Consider the following 24019-nt stretch of genomic DNA (forward strand, 5'->3'; position numbering starts at 1 on the left):
CCTTTTCCCATGGGAGGAGAAACCCCCATTGACTTCCCTAGCCACTTCCCCATGTGCAGTATGGGGACTTTATCTCCTCCCACAGTGTGTAGGGGTTTTGTTTGGGTAGGACCAGGGTGGTTGGCAGATGCCCTAGTGTTGACCAACCAAGTGGTTTCAGCTAAATTTGCCTCCCGATGCTTCCATGTCCCATTACCTAACGCTCTTAACATGGTTTTCAACAGTCCATTATACCTCTCAATCTTCCCAGAGGCTTGTAGGTGATAAGGGATATGATAGATCCACTCAATGCCATGTTTCTTTGCCCAAGAGCTTATAAGATTATTCCGAAAGTGAGTCCCATTATCTGATTCAATTCTCTCTGGGGTCCTATGTCGCCACAGAATGTGCCCCTCGAGACCTAAGATGGTGTTTCGAGGAGTGGTCTGATTTACAGGACATGTTTCCAGCCAGCCAGCTGTTGCCTCCACCACGGTGAGTATGTAGCTCTTGCCCTGACGTGTTCGTGGCAGTGGTCCAATGTAGTCAATTTACCAGGCCTCACCATATTGGAAACCCAGCCACCGCCCTCTATTTAGGGGAGATTTTACTCACATGGCTCGTTTAATTGCTGCACACGTTTCACATTTGAGAATAACCTGTGTTATGGCCTCCATGGTCAGGTTCACCCCTCGATCATGAGCCCATCTGTATGTTGCATCTCTTCCCAGATGTCCTGATGCTTCATGGGCCCATTGGGCTATAAATAGCTCACCCTTCCGCTCCCAGTCCAAGTCTACCTGGGCTATTCCAATCTTGGCAGCCTTATCCACCTGCTCATTGTTCTGATGTTCTTCAGTGGCACGACTTTTGGGCATGTGAGCATCAATGTGACGCACCTGCAGAGTCATGTTTTCCACCCATGCAGCAGTGTCCTGACGCAAAGCAGCAACCCAGATGGGTTTACCCCTGCATTGCCAATTGGCCTTCTTCCATTGCTGTAGCCACCCCCATAGGGCATTAGCCACCATCCAGGAGTCAGTACAGAGGTATTGCACAGGTCACTTTTCTTGTTTGGCAATCTTTAGGGCTAGTTGGATGGTTTTCACTTCTGCAAACTGGCTTGATTCTCCCTCTCCTTCAGCATCTTCGACGACCCATCGTGTGGGACTCCACACAGCAGCTTTCCACCTCCCATGGTTTCCTACCACATGGCAAGATCCATCAGTAAACAGAGCATAGCCTCTTTCATTTTCTGGTAACTCGTTATATGGTGGTGCTTCTTGGGCACGAATCACCTCTTCAGGCAATGCTCCAAAATCTCTGCCCTCTGGCCAGTCCATAATCTCTTCCAGGATTCCCAGGAAATTGGGTTTTCCCATTCGGGCTCATTGTGTGATCAAAGCTACCCACTTACTCCACATAGCACTGGTTGCATGATGTGTTGAGGGGATGTTCCCTTTGAACATCCAGTGCAAGACAGGCAATTACGGTGCCAAGGGGAGATGTGCTTCTGTCCCAACAACTTCTGAGGCATCTTGAACCCCCTCATAGGCTGCTGCTATCTCCTTTTCAGTTGGCATGTAGTGGGCTTCTGATCCTCGATAACCCTGGCTCCAAAACCCTAATGATCAATCTCGGGTTTCTCCTGGTGTTTTCTGCCAGAGGCTCCAGGTGAGACCATGCTCCCCAGCTGCCGTGTAGAGGATATTTTGCACATTTGGTCCTGTTTGAACAGGCCCCAGAGCTACTGCACAAGCTACTTCCTGTTTGATCTGCTCAAAGGCCTGCTGTTGCTCAAGACCCCACTCAAAATGGTTCTTCTTCTGAGTCATTCAATAGAGGGGGCTCACAAGCTGACTGTAACCTGGAATGTGCATCCTCCAGAAACCCATAAAGCCTAGGAAAACTTGTGTTTCCTTCTTGTTAGCTGGTGGAGACATAGATGCTATTTTGTTCACTACATCCATGGGCACATGACAGCATCCATCCTGCCATTTTATTCCCAAGAACTGAATCTCCCTTGACCTTACTTTGTTTTATGGCAAGACCAGCTTTCAGAAGAATTTGGATTATTTTCCTCCCTTCCTCACAAGCTTCTTCTGCTGTCTTGCCCCACACAATGATATCATCAATATATTGCAGGTGTTCTGGAGCTCCTCCCTGTTCCAGTGCAGTCTGGATCAGTCCATGGCAGATGGTCAGGCTGTGTTTCCACCCCTGAGGCAGTCAATTCCATGTATACTGGACACCCCTCCCAGTGAAGGCAAACTGTGGCTTGCACTCTGTTGCCAGAGGGATGCAGAAAAACGCATGAGTGATATCAATTGTAGCACCACTCGGTTGCCTTTGACTCCAGCTCATATTGAAGTTCCAACATGTCTGACACAGCAGCACTCAAAGGCGGCGTGACTTTATTCAGGCCACGATAGTCCACTCTCAACCTCCACTCTCCATTAGACTTCTGCACTGGCCATAAGGGGCTGTTAAAGGGTGAGCGGGTCCTGCTGATCACTCCCTGTTTCTCCAGTCGACGAATCAGTTCCTGAATGGGAATTATGGAGTACTGGTTGGTGCGATACTGACATCGGTGCACTGTTCTGGTGGCAATGGGCACTTGTTGGTCTTTGACTTGCAACAAACCCACAATGAAAGGATCTTCTGAGAGGCCAGGTAGGGTAGATAATTGTTTAATCTTCTCTGTAGTCACAGTAACTACACCAAAAGCCCATCCATACCCCTTGGGATCTTTGAAGTATCCCCTCCTGAGGTAATCAATGCCAAGGATACAAGGGGCCTCTGGGTCAGTCACAATGGGGTGCTTTTCCCACTTGTCCCCTGTTAAACTCACTTCAGCCTCTAATATCAATAATTCCTGGCATCTCCCTGTCACTCCAGAGATCCAGATGGGTTCTGCACTCCTGTGCCTTGATGGCATTAGTGTGCACTGTGCACCCGTATCTACCAAAACTCTATACCTCTGTGGATCCGATGTGCCAGGTCATCGAATCCACACAGTCCAGTAGACCCGATCATCCCTTTCCTCCTCCTGGCTGAAGGCAGGGATCCTCTATTCCTGTTCCTGGTCAGAGTATTCACTGTCTGACCTTTGCGATGCCAGACCAGAAGTCCCCTCACCAGGATCAAAGGAGTTGATCTCATTCCTTTTACGTCTGAGAGGTCGCTGATTTCTTTCTTGGGTCTATGCAGCAACTACGTGGACAGCTTTCCTGGGTGATCCCTTCTTAACGGCTCTCTTCCCTCTCAGTTCACGTACTCGGGCTTCCAGTTTAGAGGTGAGTTCACCATTCCACTTCTTCATGTCTTCCCCCTGGTCACACAGAAAGAACCAGAGTTCACCATATGGCCCTCTGACCAGGGCAGGAGGGGACCGATCTCTTGGGCTGCCCCTGAGAGTTGAGGTGCTGGCCCGTGGGAATGAGGAAATGCCCAGAGTTTCTTTTACATTTCAGAGCCAGGAGAACATCACCTCTACAGTTGGTGGATCCATCTTCAGGTCATATAATGTTACCAGGCTGTTGAAATATGATGCAGGGGCACTTTGAACCACCTTTCTGCACATGCCATTTTGTGAGGAACATCCTCTGGATCTTTGGGGGTGTTATCCCTTCTTAGGTTACTAGAGATGATTTCCAGCACTGCTAATTCTCTCAAGTACTGGATACCTTCATCTGCAGTGGCCCACTTTCTTGGGGAGCTCATTGGATCTTCCTTGAATAGATACCTTTCCCTCACAGTTGAGAGGAGCCATCTCCAAAGACTGTAAATTGTTCTCTCCTTTCCAATTCCTCTTTCAATTTTGCAATCTCTGGCAAGGGATCCCAGCTGTTGGGCTTCATGACCTTCCAATTGCAGACTATCAACCCTGTTATCCCAGCATCGAAGCAGTCATGTAGGAATCCGCTCACTGGGCTGGCAGCTGTAATCTTTCCACAAGTCCCCGAGTTCTGATGAGGCCAGGGACCAGGTAACCTGGGTTTCCTGTTTGATTTTTCTGACTTCCTTTGTTGAAGGACCGGCTAGTTCATTTACCCACTCCCCTCCTTCTTCTTCTTCTTCCTCTTCCTCCCTTACTTATCACTGATATGGACCTGTAGCTTGCCTTATCCATTTCTTCTTTTTCACTACTGGGGCAATGACTGTAGTTGTTGTGGTTTGAGTCCCTACCTCAGCCATAGTGTCCTCCATTGCAGTTTGGGTCCCTGCCTCCACTACAGTCTCCTGAGAATATTGAATTGTGGCTCGATAAGCACAGACCAGGCCCCAGTACAGGGCAAGAAGCTGCTGGTTTTGATTGGGGTAGGCAAGGCACCCTTCCTTCAGGTGATGTGTTAGTTTGCTGACACCTGTTCAGGTGTGAAGTCCCAGGTAATGGGAGGTGTCAAACACCCTGGGAACCTGCCCAAATCCTTCCACACACCCTGCCACCCAGGAACTGGGCACCTCAGAGCGCACCAATATATCATCACCTAAAGTTGGTTTTCTCCTACACCAGGATAACACCAGATTCCACAAACTCCATAATGTGCTGACAGTATTAGTTAAAAACAGTATCATTATGTCTTAGTTTAATGAGACAAAAGTGTTTGCTAAGGAGGGCAGGATAGGAGAAAAACCAAACTCCTCCCTCTGAGTTATTATAACTTCGATATTAAGAGGCTTCAGTCAAAAAGGGGTGGAAAAGAAAATAACAGCTCTTTACTAAATATATATATATGTAACACAACAGAACAAGTAACAATTCCGTAACCGAAACTTTCACCAAAAAGAATTATTTTTTGCCTTTCATCGCAGTTATAACCACACCCAGCAGGGAGCACTGGCGCGCCTTTGCAGGCAGGGGCTGCAGTGACTCACTCACGGTCACCAGGTGGCGCTGGAGAGCGCAGACGAAAATGCAGTGACTTCCTTTCAACCAGCGGGGGGGGGTGCCCGCAAGCTGTTCCTTGGGCCTGCTGGCAAACAGGGCTCCCCACGTGGCACAAAGGGAACTCCCCTGGCAAACAAGGCTCCCCCAAATGGCACATAAGGATCTCCCTCCAGGCAGGCCATCTCCAAGAGTGCTTGCTCTAGACAGTCCACGCCAAGCCCGGGCCCCCTCCCCTCGGCTATGGCGGAAGCGCCTGGCAAGGGACGGAGGTGCCGGTCCATCCAGCGAAGAACAGGGAGAATGTAGTGGGTTGGTTTCTTGGATTTTTTAGGCCTTCCTTAGCAACAGGGTCAGGAATCTAAGGAAGTATTCCATGTCATTCCTTTCCGTAACACAACATATAAAAAGGTGCAGATAAGAGAGTTCGCTCTCTTCTCTCTTCTGGTGGCTGAAGACGACAGGTCCCTCTCGAAGACGGTTTTTCTTGTATAGGTCAAAGCCTGCCTGCTCCGACCTGCCGTTATCTCCAGTCTCTCCGGGAGGCATGGGGGGAGTTGGCTGCTGCCTTGCACAGCTCTGCTGTCCCACTCAGGGATGTTATAGTCAAAAGAGAGTAAACTCTTTTAAAGTTGTATAAAAGTTTTATTTAAGGCAAATGAGCAAAACAGCACTGGGCAGACAGGGGTCTCTTGCCCCACCAACGGTCCGCAAATTCAATAAGTTTCAGTTTGTCTTTTTTATAGGTTTATAGCTTCCCGCCTTCCCCAGGGTCTCCTCCTGTTTTCTTTTTTTTTTCATTATCAGTTCAGTTTGCGCATGCTCTGTTCTTGTTGCTAGGGGCCTCTTCTTCCCTGTTTCTTTTCTTCCTTATCAGCTCTGCCTGTCTTCTTCTTATCAGGTCTGTCTGCCTCCTTCCTCTTATCAGCTGTGTCGCACAGACTCTGTTTTTGTTGTTAGGGGCCCCTTCTTCCCTGTTTCGTGTCTTCCTTGTCAAACTCTGCTCCTGTTGCTAGGGAGATCTCTTTCTACATATATATCTAAGATCTACGGGTAACATAATAGAATATAGTTCGCCATGATAACATAACATTACAGTTTGCAATTACAGTATTACAAATGTAATTTGATAAGCAAATTATCTCTTTTTGTCTTTATTGACTATCACAAGGGCAGTATTTAATTCATTTTTGTATTTATTCATTAGCTCTCTATTAACGGGTATATTTAGGAGATATTTGGTTTTAGGTTTCTTTTTATCCGTTTTCCCCCTCCCTTTTCCCTTTTTCCCCCTCGGGAGCTCCCCGTTGTTTATAATATATTCCAATTGTATATATAACTGTAAATATATGTAATATATATATATATATTTGATATAATCCCGTTTCGTTCGAACTTCTTTCAGTTTTTTTCCCTGTGGTTCGGTTTTTTTTCCTCGCTTGAGGAGAGCAGGAGGGGGGAGGAGACAGCTTGGGCTTGGCGGGAGAGCCAGGCCAAACTGATACAGAGACCCAAAAGTAGGTGGTCGGGGGACGAGCCAGGATCCCTCTTAAACTACGGCAAATCTGAGCAAAGCAACCACTGAGTGCTGAAGGCAATGGAACCAGCAGGGGATGGAAATCAGCACTGGTGGAAAACTGAGGTCTCCCTTCACCCCACCAAAGAAGCAGGGCAGAAGTGGAATAAATTCCCCATCCCTCAGTCTAAAAAGCTTACTGCCTAATGCTCCCCACCCCATCCCCCACCTCGGCTGACCCCTCAGCCCGTGGCTACAGGGGGGGATGGGATTTCCCTTAAGCAATTCAACCCGTGAGCCGAGGTTATTTAACTTTTCAATAGGACGGTCATTAAGGCCTGAGCTAGACAAATAATGAAACCTGATGTGTATCTCACCCTAGCAAAGACTGCTGGTGTGGAAAATTCACCAAAAAAAAAAAGGTATGAAACTATAACACATTACTAAACTGCTCACATAAGGATTAGTTAGCAAGGAGCACAGAAGACTTCCTTATAAAGCCATTTATATCAATGTCAGGGAGGGGGGGAAGGGTGCATTCCTCCATCATCCCCAGATAGCTCCCCAGAAGATAACTCCCCAAGCATAACAAGGCCATTAGTGTAAAGGCAAAGCACGGAGCCATTGTTTAGATTAGTATGTTCCCAAAACAAAGTGATAAGCAGTGCAGCTAGACTCTGTGTCCCGCACAGGAGCTTGCTATTCAATAGCTACTATTACTATAGCATGCAATATATATATTTAACTGCCTTTATCATGCCCCATGTTGTGCGCCAAAAAGGACTGTGGTGGGTTGACCTTGACTGGATGCCAGGTGACCACTCAGACACTCTATCACTCCCCAGACAGACAGGGGAGAGAGTAAAATGGAGAACAGCTAGTGGGTATGGATAAGGCAGTTTATCAAAGCAGAAGTTAGGCAAAAGCTTGCGTGCACAAAAGCAAAGCAAAGGATAATGGTTTATTCTCCACTTCCCATCAGCAGTGATGGCCGGCCACTTCCGAGAAGCAGGGCTTCAGCACGCATAACAGTTTCTCAGCAGGCAGCTATTGGAGACAATGAATGCCTGCCTTCCTGCTCCTTCCCTTAGCTTTTATATCTGAGCTGATGTCCTATGATATGGAATATCCCTTTGGTCAGTTTGGGTCAGCTGGCCTGGTTGTGTCCCCTCCCAGAATCTAGCCCTTGACTGAGGAAGGAATGTTACAGTGCTGATGCTGTGCTCAGCAGAAGCCAAAACACCAGTGTGTTATCAACACCCTTCTAGCTACCAATGCAAAGCCCAGCACTGTGAGGGCTACTAAAGGGAAATGAACATCAGCTCAGCCAGACCCAATACAGTTACACATAGCTTTTACACTGTCTTGGCTTGGACCATCTAACATCCTTGTCATCTCAGTTGTTTCCAGTAAGGTGGATGCTGCCTGTCCCTTCCTCAGGGGCTAGCTAGTGGTGGGCAGGCTCAGTGAGGTGCTCGTGATGTGGTTGTTGACTTGCTAATGGCATGGGGGCACAGCTCCAACAGACCTGCCAACTGTAGCTCCTGTTGGCTTACTCCAATATCCTCAAAAGGCGGCTGAGCATCATCCCTTTAAAGACATTTGTGCAGCTGGGGTTTAGATAAATACACAAATGAAACAGCTCAGTAAAAGTGGGTAGTTTAGGTGCACCAGTGTCAGCAGTGTCATGTGTGAAGTGGGTGAATTCCCTGCCAATGGTGTGTATTGGGATCTACCCATACATGGCCCATGTTATCGGTAAACGAGAGCAAAACTCTTTTAAAGTTTTACAAAAGTTTTATTTAAGGCAAACGAGCAAGCAGCGCTGGGCAGACGGGGTTTTTGCCCCCCCTCAATAGTCCGCGAGTTCAATAAGTTTCAGTTTTCCTTTTTATAGCCCCAAATCTCCTCCTAAGTTTCTTGTTACCAGTTCATTCTGCGCATGCTCTGCCTTTGTTGCTAAGGAATCTTCTCTTCCCTGTTTCTTGTCTTTCTTATCAGCTCCTCCTGGCGTCTTCTTTCTTATCAGGTCTGACCGCCTCCTTCCTCTTATCAGATTGTGTCGGCTAAGAGTGTTTTCGTTTTAGGGGCCTTTCTCCTGTTTTATGTCTTCCTTGACAGGTTCTGCTGCAGTTGCTAGGGAAAATACTTTCTACATAGATATCTAAAATCTAGAGGTAACATAGAATATAATTCGTCATGATAACATAACATCACAGTTCACAATTACAGTATTACAAATATAATTTGATAAGCAAATTATCTCTTTTTGTCTTTATTGACCATCACAGCCCAGTTATTTGCCCCATGTGGTTTCTCCCATACAGGAATTGCAGACAACTTCATGTCCTGCTTATTGCACCAACCCTGAGAGGGTGCAAGTCTGTGGATTTCCAGTCCTGCTTCAATAGGGTCTGAGATGTTGTAAGGATGTTTGAATGGCAACTGTTTCTTTTATCACACTGACATGTTGAGTGTGCAGCTCTGTCTCACTCTGATCCCTTCCATATTGATGCCTCCTGTCTCTTGGAGCTGATTACTGCATTTCCTTCTGTTTTACAGGGTTACCATTCATTGCCTCATCAAGCTGAAATCGCACACACCAAAAAACTGTTCAGAAGGAGGAGAAATGACCGGAGGTAGGTGAAACCTCTTTTATGTTTTTTTTATAAATCTACTCTTCTTTGTTGTACATCTTCTCCTACTGTCTCATGGAGTGTCTTTGGACAATACTGCTCTTTAGCAGCTGCCAGTGTTGGGTTAATGCATAAACCCTTATTTGAACAGTAATGTCCTGAAAATACAGTCCTGGAAGCAAATCCCCCCGGTTTGTCTTTTAAATCTTGGTTTGTTGCCAGAAAACCAGATATAAAGAAACTCTCTAAGACCCTTTTTTGAGTTTTAGGGAGCAAAGCCTTCTTTTATTTAACCACGCTGGATGCACAAGAGAATATTTTTTCCAAATTGTGCATACCTGAGTTACAAAAGCCTCCTTCCTTTATTCAGTTACCTAATTAACAATTCAAGCATTACCTAATCCTGTTCACCCCCTTTCCCAGAACTGTTCCTCCCATTGACACGCCTCCCATTTTGAGTCCGTGGTCATTCTGTTTGTTCTGTAGTCTTCCTCATGCTCTCCTTTTCTCGAACCCTTACTTTTGGCACATCTTCATGCCCTTTGGAACTTTGCCAGAGAACAAGGCTAGTTTTGACTGGCCTGTTCCTTTTATCATTTCTGCTTCAGAATAAGGAGACCTTCTATCTCTTAAGAAATTCCTTTCTTCTGAGACTGCTGACCTTTAATATAGGTCAAGGTACATGGTTTGCTACATAGTTTTAAGCTACATTCATTATTCTATATGGCTACAGGTTATGTCCTATATTGCTACAGGAGTATCTTAAGGACCTTCTCTTCCCTTTATACTTATTCCAGCATAGTCAGATCCCCCCACTTGTATTAGAAGAGACAGTTGGCAAGGTATTATTTGCAAAAGCTTTGAGTCCTTGGGACTTGCTTTTTCTTTCTATTGAAAGGTAAAATTTTCTGACATTCAGGGTTGCCTACAAAGTGGACATGGTTTGGTTGAGAGCAGGTTGCAGTGACCCTCAGATGTGTGAAGGAGGGGATGTGCTAAATAGGCAGCTGAGTTCCTGTGGCATTGGTGATTTCAATACATTAAGTTAATTTAATTGGGTCAATTGGATATTTAATTGTGTAAATTGCATATTTAATTATACAAGGGCATTGAGAGTCCTTGATAGGAATCATGACTATGGTTTAATGTGAAAATAAATGGGGAATAAGTGAGTTAGTTGTACATGCAGCTTTATTTCTGCCGACATGTTCTGCTGTGGTTGAGAGAACACAACCGGGGCAATAAAGTGTTTCTAAAAGCAGGAGTTTGCAAGGTTAATGTGATTGAACAGCAGAAAAAGCGGTCAATGTTTTCTCCTAGAATGAGCTGAAATCTGTATTTGAGCTGTCATGCCTCACGGGGGATTTTCAGTGAAATCCTACCTGTAATAATAGTTGGAGTATGTCCTCAAATCTCCCCATTGCTTCTCGACTCGTGAACAGCCATGATGTAGCTAACTCTGTGCATGATTTGGTTTTCCCAAATTTTACCAATGACCAAAAAAACAACTGACAAAGAGTTTGCTTAAGCAGTCTAGAAACATTCTGTTGTGGGCAGTGCAGTTCATCAGCAGCAAACTCCATTTCTCTCTTCTTTGGGGCTCCCTCCTTTTTTTCTGTACACAATTTAAAAGCCAATTTAGTCTTGTGATTTATGAAAAAGAAAGGTCTTGTTTCAGCTGGGTTGTGGCCCTGTGATCACCAAAACATGGTTAAAACCAAGCTGAAGTCTGATTGTGTAGCAAGAGCAAGTTGGGTGGGCTTCCTCATAGTGCTGGGGTGGGCTCTCCAAGAAATTTGCAGTGGAGGTTGGAGGATTTTGCTCCCATCCCAGTTCACCGAGCGGATCTTCCTTTCCCATCCAAAGAGTGCATGATGCTGTGTGAAAGGATACTTTCAGAGCCAAGGGGGCTCCTGCCTGAACCCCCTTTGCCCAAAACTGGACCAGAGCCATGGAACTGCATGTTGGTTCTTCCCTCCCATCCAAAAAACCAGCCAGTTGGAGAGATCACACTAGATGTGCCTTTCTATTTCTTTTTCTTTCTCATCCCTTCAGATAAACCATTAGCAGACAGAAGCATTCAGCCCCCCAGGGCATCCCCTCCTCCTGCATGGATGGCAAGGAGAGATAGCAAAGAAACTGCCTTGGACTGGGGTTGGAAGATGAAGGGGTGAGATGCAGCCCAGACCTAATCATTGGGATAATATCCCAGGAGGAGAGACAAAAGCCTGAAAACCCAGTTGATACAGCATCATTCAGGAGGAGACATGGGGTTGTTTCAGCCCTAATCAGTCACATATTTAATAAAATGGAAAGAGCGGAGGGTATGCAGTCCTGACCAAGTCCTCCACAGTGGTGTAAAAGCTTAGATCGAAAAGCATAATTTTAATTGCAAAAAGCTAAGAAGCCCTAGTAGAGGGAGTTGGAGTGAAACAACAGTCTCTTAAATATTTAAGCAGAAAAGTCATGGTCCCATCCCCTAGACATTGGCTGGGGACCTCAGCAGCCCCCCTTTCCCCATGCCTTGTGGTTTGATGCTGGGGGTTTTCAAGATCCCCTTATCTCTGCAGTGCATTTGGGACTAGGAGGGGAGTTTTAGTCCTCATAGTGCTGCTTGAGTTGCCCCCAGAGAGCATTTGCTCCTAAAAATTGATTTCTAGCAGTTAATGAGGTCTCAGAATTGTTATTTTATGAGAAGAGCATGGTAGAAATGGGGGGGAGGTACAAATAGGAGGAAAAAAGGGAATAGGAAAAAAAAACAGACTGCATTGGAGGAATTTCTTCACAGAAAGGGTTGTTAAACATTGGAATGGGCTGCCCAGGGAGGTGGTGGAGTCACCATCCCTGAAGGTGTTCAAGAAATGACTGGATGTGGCACTTAGTGCCATGGTCTAGTGGCAAGGTGGTGACTAGTCAAAGGCTGGACTCGATGATCTCAGAGGTCTTTTCCAACCTAAATGATTCTGTGGAGCACAAACAGGTTGCAAAGCTGTTTATACTTTATTGCAGTGCTATTACCTTAATGTCCCAGGCATCATTCTGGGAGAGAAAAGCTTCATTTCAGAGCTGGTGAAGCCACACAGGTGATATAAACATTCCTCAGGGTGAGATTTTATGTCCAGCAAAACAGTTGTGAGTTCTGGGTTTTTTGTTTTAAACCTCATCTGGATACGGAGAGACTCAAAATTGCACGACTGTGGATGGGGTATTGAAGACAGTGAGGCTTGGGAGAGAATGAGCAGGGCCATTTGGCAGTGCATGGGTTGGGAGAGGGTTAGGAAAGGTTGGTAGCAGCCAAGGATGGGAGTAGGGTTGACATGCAATGAATTTGCAAGAAGAGAAGAGGTTGTCCTGCTTCATTAGTTAGAGCAGGTGTGGCCCCAAAGCCCTGGCACAGTTGGGTCTGGTTTTCATCAGGCAGCTTTTCCCCTTCTCCTGAAGGTGGTGAGCACTTGGCACTAAGCAGTGCCCCAGATCCCACAAGCAATGCCTTTACTTGGTGCACCATCTTTCCCTGCTTGGGACCTGCCTCATCCAAGAAGGATGACACATCCCAGGTGACCATGGTGGGCATCCTCCTGCCATGTGCAGGAGTCGTTGCTCACAAGCGGACATTCAGCTTGGGTTGAGGAGTCAACCCCCAGGCTGACCTCTGCTCGATACACAGGTCCATCCTGGTTGTAGCTGACCTTCAGGTTGGTTGGTACTTTATATAACACAGCTATTACAAAAAAGCTGATAAGGCACATTGGTACCCAGAAATGTGCCTATTTGTTTCCAGCTAGTCTTATAAATGATATCAGTTTTCCCCCCCAAGCATATGCAGGCTCCTCTTCCCTCCCTGATGGTGACATTCAGAAGGGGCCATGTCTTGGGCTAGTGAAGCACCTTTAGTTTCTCATACAAAATTATGCTGATGTCCCGCAGTGCTATTAATAGTGCCTGTCCCTGCTTCCTTTCTGTCACCTTTCCTCGGGAAATGCTGTCACCGCATTGCAGTGCAGCACAGTTCACCTACTTGAGGTCTCTGTCATGTACCTTTCACTCCCCTGGGGAGAAATGACCCTATGGGTTGTGCAACCATAGCTCTCTCCTTGCTTATAGGATATGTTTTTGCATTCCACAAGTCATTTTTCCGTGGGATACATGCCTCATTTCTTGCATAAGATAGACATTAAGAGCAAATTAGAGGTGTTATCAAAACAGTCTTCGACTTTCCCAGTTAAGAACCACTGTGGCTCTGTTGGACACGTTTTCACTAACAGTGATCAACATCAGAGTCACATCTGGTGGAGGGTTTGATTCCACAGGGTGCTGTAAAAGCCTACAGGAGGTGGTGAGATCCCTACCGCAAAGAGCTTATAATCAGGGAAGGAGACTAGGGAGAAGTTTCGCCCTCCCCGCCTCACCCAGCAGAAATCCCGGTGTTTTCTCTGTTGGCTTAGACACATGAGATGTAATTTCCACCTCCTGATGAGGGTGATGGAGGACATCATTGCTTGATGGGATCATTGAAGGAGAGCAGCAGAGGCAAGTTTTTTCATAGATGTCCATGTGAGCAACTGTCAAATATCAACAAGGGTTTTATTGTCCCAAATGCTATTCTGCTGTTTGCTGCCATACAAGATCAATCCTACCGAGATATCATCGAGGGCAACTTGGTTTGACCTTCCATAGGCAATTACTCCAGGGAAGAAGGGAGTTTTCCTGGGCAGTGGCAGGACGTCTCCTGCAAGAAAAAAATATTCTGGGATATGAGGCACAACAGACCCATTTCTCAAGTCCCCTCCTCCAACCCTTCCCAACCCAATGCCTCTCTGCTAGCAGACCACAAGCTGTGCTGGGACATGGTCTCCTTGAGCAGGTGGGCTCTGAGTTTGGCCCTATGTTTTTTAAAAAGTTCCCAAACCCACCATTTCTTAAGTATCTATTGAAGCCTTGCAAGTCAACTTGGTACTGCACAGGGTTTCACCAGTTCCCATGACATCCTGGTATGATGTGTTTTAGGATGGAAGGCTCAGCTGGCCAAACTGCACGGCCCAAAAAACAGGTGGACAGAGGTTTACACTAGCCTTGTAGGAGTGATAAGAAACATTGCCCAGTTTAGATAGGATTTACAAGGACTCCCTTAAACAATCTCTCAGCCTTCGCCATATTGATCAGCATCATTGGTCTACTCTGGCCTCCAATCGGGAGGTCTGGAGGCACACTATCTATAATGCTACTGCTTCCTTTGAGAATGCACGCAGGATCACTCTCGAGGAGAAAAGACAATGTAGAAAGAACCGTGTCTTGTCGATACCACCTAAGGAGTCTTTCTGCTGTGCCTTTTGCAACCGGACTTGTCTATCTCGCATTGGCCTTTTTAGCCACCAGCGCGCTTGTAGCAAGTGTGGGTAGAGTCCTTCTCAAATCTTCGTTTGCGAAGCCTAGCCATGTATGTGTACAAGGAATTTTTAAAGGAGGCGGTCTGAAGTTTAAAGTATAAGCTCTTTTATTGCAAAGTAATAAAAGATGAACCTATATTCATTCAAGTCACATTCTTACCAGTAGTCTAGGATCTGTCTGTGTTTGTGGTCAGCAGATTTTTGGGAAATGTTTTGTACTCTGGTTGTGTATTTCAAGTTTAAACTAAACTGGATTCAATTTCTTGTCACTGTATTTTTCAGTGGTTTTCACATAATTTTTGCAATCATGTTTACAGTGTGCTAAGAATCCAAAACCATAGTTCCAAGTAATGCAGTTTATTCAGAGCATCATTTTCAAGCAATTTCTACATGAAATCACTGCAGTGATTTCTACACCAGTCTGGGCAGTCAGTCTTGAAGTCCGGGGGCCATCTTCCTAGCTGGTTGCCCACTCTGTGCAACAAGGGCCTCCATCTGGACATCCCTAATGATTTGTGGGAGATCCAGCAAAGCATTCGAAGAGCCGTTTTGGAGCTATCTTGCATGCCATCTGTACTTAGGATGTCTTTCCCAAGCTTGTGTTGCAAAACAGCTACTGAAATTCCTCCCAAAGATTCATTTCCATGAAGCTTATGAGAAAATAGTTGACTCAGGTAGCCTGTGTGGTCAAGCATTGCAGAATGTGAGGACTTTATTGGACTTCAGCAGCAGACAAGTTTGCTTTGCTGAGTCTACTCTGATGCACTTTGTACTGTGTCCTTTCAGCCCAGCAGTGCTGTCTCTGCTCCTGCAGCACATCCTGGGGGCTCATCCGGTGGTCCTTTGAATGGGGTGTCTAGCACTGTGGTGGGAGAAGTAACTGACACCAATGGTGTGAAGTGATGCTGTAGGAAGGCACAGGGAGAAATCAGGTCTGTTTCTGTGTTTGGAAAGGCTGAATCAGTCGGCATCCCATAGCAGAAGATAGTACATCCTATGGTGAACCGTGCTTAATGTCAATCCTACACTACTTTTTTGGATGCATTATTGCATGAGCACCTTGGGTGTCTCTGTGTGAAGCCCTTCCATCATATAATCACAGAATCACAGAATGGTTTGGGTTGGAAGGGACCTTTAAAGGTCATCTGGTCCAACCCCCCTGCAGTGAGCAGGGACATCATCAACTAGATCAGATTTCTCAGAGCCTTGTCCAGCCTGACCTTGAACGTTTCCATGGGACATCTACAACCTCTTTGGACAACCTGTGCCAGTGTTTCACCTCCCCCACTGTAAAAATCAATGCTACCCTGTTGGTTTATAGTGAGTCTAATTATGTTGTAAAGGGTAAACCAAATCAACTCTAGCAAACAAGACAGATGTGATGTCCAGACTCAAAGGAGGGTTGTCAGCAGCATCTGTACCCCAGGACCAAGGTGGTGACAAGAGGAGTTTTGCCCATGTAGGCAGCTCATGGGAAGCTTTTGTAATGCTTTTCCCAGCAGCCAGATGCTGTGAGACTCATTAGAAACATCTCTACCCTCATAGCGTTGGTTTTGTTGGCTGCGCTTTTCTTCTGGAGTTCATTGTATATTTTCAAGGATGTGTACATGTAAGATCTAAAGCACATGCTGCATCTCAGCTGTTCAATGATGCTTTTAAATCCTGATCACCACCATTTTGACAGGTGGATTTACTACGCTTCCAAAATGCTGTGTCCGTCCAGACGTATGGACTCAGTCTAGTGATCAGGATAGCCTTTACCCTAGTGACAGAAAGGCATAAAAGAAGTGTGAATAACTCCATTTTTGTTTTCAGAAGTGAACATGACATCTTCTTCCCTTCTCATCTGAGAAAAATGCAAACAGAAATTAAACTGAAGCCAATTGAAACCAGTTTTAGAGAGAAAGCCAAAGGGAAAAGATATGCAAGTCCCATGTTCTTCATCCTTGGAACTGGTTGTTGCTTTCTGTGGGGTTTTGAGGTTTTTGATTAAATTGTGTGGACTGTGATGCTCCCTGCAACAAAGCAATTCTGAGTTACCATTATACATGAGTGTAAAACATCAGAGTGCCTTTGATGGAGATAGGCTTGGTGAAGAATACTTTGGGGGAAGTCAGGCCTCTAGAATAGAAATTCAGACCTTACTCCTCATTATATTAATAACAATATTCCCTAGACCTCCAGGACCAGTTTTAGATGCTATAAAATTCCACTAGCTCCTAACTGGGATCCTTCAGGCCCTCCAGTTTGGACCACAATGTCCCTTAGGTGCCCAAAGCCAGTGATGATGGGCATTTTTTACCTCAGCGCAAACCCCTCTGGCAGCGTCTGCTCGTGGGTGCCAGTCCAGTTATTTGTGGAGCTGCATTGCATGAGGTGAAGCAGCTGGTCTGGCTGGAATATGCTCAGTTCAGAAAGGCTGTGCCTGGATCAATTGATTTGTTCAGGGGATGTTTCAAACGACTTCATTTCTTCCTACCCTTTCCCTTTTCAGGCTGAATATTCCAGACAGCTAGCTAGTACAGCTGGGAAGAACCCAGTTGTTATCCATCTTTGTGAATTTAACTCTTTCAGTGGTGACTAAGAGTGAATGAAGAATTGTGGTGGGATTTTCAAAAAGAAGGTGGGAAAAAGTGGCACTTCAACCCATAAAGGCAGCCCCACCAGTCCTCCATTCACAGGTACAGTTGCTGCATGCCTTGGGGATGCTCTGCTCCTCCAGCTTTGAGGGGTGTGGAAGATAAATGGGATCTAGGGTCCTTATGGGAGTGGAAAGTACCACAGAGTCCATTTCTGCAGCAGATCTTTATCCCTTATAATGGCAATTGCTAATTAATTACAGGCATGTTAATATCAAAGCTGATCATGAGATAGTCCCAAGACTTAGCATCATATTTCTGGGCCTGATCCTGGCACACAGATGAGATCCTGCCTGGGCAGAAGAAAGAGTGGAGAGAAACTTACTGTCTGCTAAATGCCATGAGGAATGTTTTCATTTAATCACCAGAAGGATGAAGGAGATGCAGAAGGATGCCCATATCCCATGGCCAAAGGATGCATCCCTTGGCCATGGCAATGCTCTTCATTCTCAACCTCTCGCCTGAGTGGCTGCAAGCCCATATTAGTTGTTATGATCTGGTTATTAAAATTATTAGAAATGCCTCTGTCTGAATTAAGGTGCAAACAAGACCATATGCTGAAACAGGAGCCAGGCCTAGAAGAGTTAACTGAGATATCTTGGCCTGCTAAGAAACCTCAATACCTGTTTTGTTAGAAGAACATTTTAGGAGCACTGGTTAATATCATGTTCTGTTCTGCTCACTGGACCAAAGGCCTTATTATAGAAAGAATAGGAGTAGTACACACACACAATAATAAATTAGGTAAACTAGACGTTTGAATAAGATATAGAAGGCCCAGAGCCAGGATTTTGCAAGCTTGAAGAATTCAGGTCACCTAATTGAAGAGGTCAAATTGAGGAAGACGTCCATGGTGACCACCAGAGGGATGAAGGCTTGAGCAGAAGACCCCCACAGTAGAAGATTGCGCATGTCTGGAAAGACTCCGCCCAGAGACTAGCCTACTTATTAATATGCATAATAAATGATGTAACCATGTATCTAAAGTGTATAAAATGGCTTAGTTTTGCACTTGCAAGTCGAGCAAGTTTGCCCAGCACGAGCTTGCTTGCTCCCAACGTTGAATAAACAAATACCTTGCTGCTTAAAGATAAAAAAAGTCTCTGAGCAGTTTCTCAGACTGATTTTTCGGATTCAATGCCAAAGTCAACAGTATGGATTTTATTTAACAGTAAATATGAGGTAGACAGAGAGAGAGAGAGACAGAAATAGGAAAAAGGAGGGGGCAGGGAAGAAAAAGAGTGACAGAGAGAGATTAAATAGAAAATATATCACCACTCCGAGGAATCTGACAGCATCCCATGGGTCCTCTTCTTCTGGTCTTCTTGGTGGTGGGGGTCCCACAATGGATTAATGGATTAATACATGTCTAGGAGATGCCCAGGCACCTCCCCTGGGGGGGGGAAGCTTTTCAGTGTCTTGCAACAGGCTCTGTATTTGTCGCACCACTTGGATCACGTGCAGTCCTCTGGTGGTGGAAGGCCTCAGGAATGAGTCTGGGGGGTGCTTTGGGGGTCTTTGATGGTTTATGACCCCTTCTCAGCTGCCTCTCATGTGAATGTCCCATGTGTATGTAGTCTTCCTGGAGGGGGGGTTTACTCTTTTTGTTTTGTGTGGAGAGATTTTGCCATCACACACCCAAAACCCTTATCCTCCACCACTGAGGCCAGCTAGGCTTGATTCTTAACACAGATACATTCTTCTTCCCTGAGCCTTGCTTACTTCTCCTTAGACCTGAGGTAATTAGACAAAAGTCTTATCTCAAGTTCCCATCACAGTCCAAATTCCAGTCAGGAGGCATATTGAAGGGGGGTGTGCTTCCCTGGTCACAGACAGGCAGTTGCTTCCTTGCAGTTTGACAAAAAATCTTTCTATGATTTTGACAATGTTTAAGACATTAACAACATTTCAGTCTATCACAATTGTTAAATGCTAGGTGTCCCTGGTCGTGCCCACCAGGTATTGGGCTCTGCACAAAAGCAGGACAAAACCAGAATCCCTTCCCTGCAAGGAACTTAGCATGTCTTGGAGTGTTTTGTCCCATGGGAGAATTGCTTGGGATTGAGGGCAAGCATGGTGTCCAGGAAGGTTCTTCAAAGGCAAGAACCAGCATGTCCAGAGCACCCAGTCCCTGAGCACACGCACAGGATCTCAGTCCATTTGGCCATACGGGATGGTCTGCATCACGGGGTAAATGTCTCAAGTGCCACTGGGAATGTATAGAATCACAGAATCGTTTAAGTTAAAAAATACCTCTAAGATCATCGAGTTTAACCATGAACCCAGCACTGCCAAGCCCACCACTAAACCATGTTCCCAAGTGCCACATCCACACATCTTTTAAATCCCTCCAGAGATGGTGACTCCACCACTGCCCTGGGCAGCCTGTTCCAATGTTTGACAACCCTTTCAGGGAAGACATTTTCCCTAATATCAAATCTAAACCTTACCTGGCTCAACTTGAGGCCATTTCTTCTTGCCCTGTTGCTTGTTGCTTAGGAGAAGAGACTGACTCCCCCATATGGCTACAACCTCCTTTTAGGTAGTTGTAGAGAGCAAGAAGATCTCTCCTGAGCCTCCTTTTCTCCAGGCTGAACACCCCCAGCTCCCTCAGCTGCTCCTCATCAGACTAGCACTCTAATGTAGCTCCTTACCTCTCAGTGATTTAAAGAATTGCCTAATCAAATCTCCATGTAACCACCAGGAGAATGTAACCCCGCATTGTCCTCCAGCTCTCCACATGCCAGACAAATGGTGGGGGCTCTCGGAGGACTTTTCTCGCTTGGGGGTTGTTGTAGTTTTAGTTAAATGGGAAGGATTTTTAGTGATTTTTTTCATACTACCACGTGATTCAGAGAGTGAGGGACCACCTCCTCATCTGAGTTGGTTTGGGGAAGACCCAAAGCATCTCAGGATGCTTTGGTCCCCCAGCATCTCGGGACCTGCCAGAAAGGCAGGTCCCTGGAGTGAAGCATCCCAGGAACTTGGGAGACAGGAGATAAAAAGGCAGGCACAGGCCTGAACTCTCTGTCTTGGTACCTGGTGTTTGCTTGCTGGAGCACTGCAGACCCTTGGAGCCTCTTCCGGAGGATCGCTCTGCCTCAGCTGTGATGTTTTCTGCCTTAGCCACAGCCGTTGTTCACATCAGACCAAGCCCACCCCAGCCCCAGCTGAGCTGTCCTGGCACAACGAGCCACTGCCACCAGCTTGGGGATTCCCCTCTCAGGAGCTGCACAAAGCACCGCTGCCCCATGGCCTGAGACCACCCAGCCCCAGAACTGCGCCAGTGTCAGCCTGACCCCACCATTCTCACTTCACATGGCTTGCTATGTCGGAACCCACACCACCACCTTGGCAGCATAGGACTTTCCTTCAGATGAAATATCCTTCCAGGTTTTGTGTTAACCTAAGGGGGAGGGGGTAGCTAGGTAATATTTGTTACGACCTGCCCCAGAAGGGGAGGGTAACCCAGGTTCTTTTTAATAAATCTCTTGGGGTGGATTAGAGTGAAACAACACTGAATAATTGGTGTTTGTAAATATATATATGTACGGTTTATTTTAGAACAATTTTGTTTCAAAGGAAAACGTATGTATAGCCATTTGGGTTGTTATCATCTATAGTAATACAGCAATATTAAAGCATAAAAAAAAACACTTAAAGAAATGTATAAGGAAAGGAAGAGAAAGAAAGGATAAAAGTGGAAAGATAAATATAATCACCACCCACTGGATCCAGCAATGAAACTTTGCAGCTTTGATGTCTGTTGGTTGAAGTGATGGTCTTAATCCATTGGGGGTGGGGGAAGCCCACCAAACTCAAAGATTTCATGAGTTATTATACATTTTAAGTTCAGGTTGGAACGCCTTGTACCTCCCCTGGGGCGGGGAGTTTTACAGTGGATGGTGTCACGGGATTGTCATGAATCTCTGACACCTCCTAAGACATTACAGCTGCCTATTATGTCAGCATCAATCATGGTTCATTATGGTCCATCATCTGAGATGAATAGCCCAGACTAGGTGTGAAATGTCTTCGAGGTTCCCCCGAAGCGATTTTCACAGCAGAGTCATCATGTAAGGGAGGACATTTGCATGATAACAAGGATTATCTCATCTGGAAGGATTTGCTTCTTATCAGCCTCTTCCCTTATCTGGAAATCCAGTTTGTAGCTTCAGGTATGCACACCCTTCTGCACCTGGGATAGTTGGACAATGGCACCCACTTATATGAAGGTCCTTTTGAAGTAGGCATATTCAGGGAGGGGTGGGCTTTGCTGGATGAGCAGCTGTTTCTTTGCAGCTTGACAAGTCTTTTGGTGATCTTATCAATGTTTAAGCCATTAACCATTTCAGTCTCTGACAATATTTTCTGCTATTGTTGTTTCTTTTGTTTCTTTTTGTTTTTAGTAAAATTGATATTTTTCCTTCTTCATTCAGGCTCCTCGTAATTTTTACCTTGTCTATATTGGGGGAAGGGAAATAAAAAAAAAAGGGAGGGTTCATCTAATTAGAGGTCTCACCTCCTGAACATATTGTCATTAAACTAAGACGAGGGATATGAGCAGGGCCGATGGGACAGACCAATTGTGTTTTAGACCACAGCTGTCCACTTGTCTGGAGTTATTTTCCCCAACCTTGTGCCTTTCAGCCCCTTTCCTTGAGAGGAAATGATGTAGTAAAAACTTGCAGGAATCCCGTATTTCTGAGCATGTAGGCTGGTAATCACCAAGACAACTGAAGCCTTAGATTTGTTTGTGTAGGCCCCTATGACAGAGCAGTCATTTGTCAAATCTAAATTCTGTTGAAAGGTATCTCATTTAGTTAATTAAATAAAAAAATCAGTGGCGAAACTATAGCAGAAGCAATACCATCCTATTTCCAGTTTGGTAACCCTGTCTCCCCTTGCTTTAGTGCTTCTGTAGTTTCTTTGTGACTCTGAATGTCTCTTTAGTTTCCATATTGACCAATGGCCAAAACCCTGGTCCCACTGAAGTCAGGGGGAGTTTTGAGCTGAATTGGAATTTGGCCTTTGAAGTGAAAATAGTTGATAAATGTTAAATGGAGTCAAGAGGTAAGAGACCATTGTGCTGTCTAGACACTTTTTCTTGTAGCTGAAGTAGGGTACCCTGCAAGGCAGTGTCCTTACAGCAAAGGATGAGCAGAGAGGGACAGAAGAAGGATTTCCCAGTAACTGCAGCATATTTTATGTGGTGAATTCTTGCTTTTCTTGGAGATGTTGCTGTGTGATTCAAGCTTCAGATGTTCCTCCCTTCAGCATCACAACTGTATTAGGGAGAGTTCAAGCATACTGAAATCTTGAAACCACGACACCGTTGAAAGCTCAACGAAAACCAATATTTATTACCAAAAGGTGGCCAACAAAACGAACAAACCCAAAAGGGAGGAAGGAGGAGAGAAATAAGCCCCCAGTACGATCTCCCCAGTTACCCAGCTGTTGCCCATAAAGTTATCTTACCGACCTAGCATACCTATAATTACCCATAGCAGAAGCTGCATCCTTGGAGAGTCAGTAAGTTCACAAACTGGCAGGCGTCCCTGCCAAAAGGCAACATTGTCCTTGATGTGAAGCTAGCTCTCCTCCAAGAAAGCGCTATCTGCTTTTATAGAATTAACTGAGTGACCTCAACCTAGGCAGGAGTGGTCATCACCACCCAGCCAGAGGCTCTCTGTCCCACTCCTTTGGTTATGTAAGTGCATCTCTTCTGCACACGCGTGGTTTTCCCTGCACCTGCGTAATGCACTCGGGGGGTCTTTTCCAAATGAGTCTGGGGGCGTTACTTCATCCTCTCTTCTTCAGCCTCTCCTTCAAGTGACCTTGGAGGAAGATTAGCCAATCACAGAACACCTATTAAAACAGTTTATACAAGAAACTCTCTCTCCAAGGACGAGGTACCCGTTTATCAGTGAACTGGGACCCAGTTATCGTGGGACCCAGAGGAAGACTGCAGACCACCGCTCTCAACCAGACTACAGCTCACTGCTCTCAACCAGACTGAGACCACCACCCTCGACTGGACTGCAATCACCACTCTCTGACCAGACTGCAACAGCTCTCCCACCAGCAGGTTTTTTTCCCCTCTCCCTTTACTTTGGACTTGGGGGGGGCCAAGGAACACCACTTTTGTTCATACCCCAGGGTGCTGGGTTATACATTTGGGTTTTGCAGGTTAAAACCACTTGTCTGTCTGTATAATTGTACTTATTGTATTATTTTAATAAATTGTTATTCTGACTTATAATCTCTCTTTTGAGTTGAGTTCATTTCCCCTGCTGGTTAACTTTTAAACCAGCACATTTTTGGCGCCCAACGTGGGGCAGAGAGAGAGAAGTCAGAATCACAATTTCATTTTAAGCATCTGTCTATTTGGATATAGAAACTCCCTGATCACCATGTTGTTTGGTGCATTCACGTGGATGTTGTAACTGAGCATGTTCATATTTCCACAGATGGGGAACTCTTTGCCTGTTTTGATGCTCTCTTTAAGACCAGGGAGAGGGATCCAAATTGCTTTATTAGTATACTATGTTTATGTCATCATAACATCAGAAGCAATGAATTTCATTGTAAATGTGTATTCAGTCCTGTTTGCCTGTCCTGGTTTGGGTTGCTACCTCTGGGACCTCATTAAAAATCGCACCCAGCCCTTTGGGGGAACAGGAGGGAATGGTTGTTTCCAGCCTTTCACCTCCTTCTTCCCCTTCAGACCTGCTACAACAGTTTTTGAAAATATTGAGTTCCCTTTTGATGTTAAGGACAGCATAATGTTATTGTTAGTGTTGCTCTGTCTGCTCTGTACTGTCTACACCATGTTTAGGGTCAGAACAGGGCCTTCTAGGGAGGTTGTTTGGACGCCTGTCCTGGGAGTGGATAATGCTGAGTGGCACGGGAAGTGGGAGGACATCAGCCAGTATTTGGAGAAGTTTTCTCCTCCAATGATCTGGAAATTCACC

General features: G+C 45.6%; 1 protein-coding gene across 1 annotated transcript in view; it reads left to right on the forward strand.

Annotated features, from left to right (window-relative positions):
* Positions 1 to 24019, forward strand: part of LOC113960783 (CBP80/20-dependent translation initiation factor-like) — a 196488-nt gene that overhangs the window by 75269 nt on the left and 97200 nt on the right. The window contains 1 exon segment of the mRNA XM_027670535.1: positions 8946 to 9022. Coding sequence (XP_027526336.1) covers positions 8946 to 9022 — 77 coding nt within the window.

This window comes from Neopelma chrysocephalum, unplaced genomic scaffold, assembly GCF_003984885.1.
Source record: "Neopelma chrysocephalum unplaced genomic scaffold, ASM398488v2 Primary Assembly neopelma1_96887, whole genome shotgun sequence".
Lineage (NCBI taxonomy): Eukaryota > Metazoa > Chordata > Aves > Passeriformes > Pipridae > Neopelma > Neopelma chrysocephalum.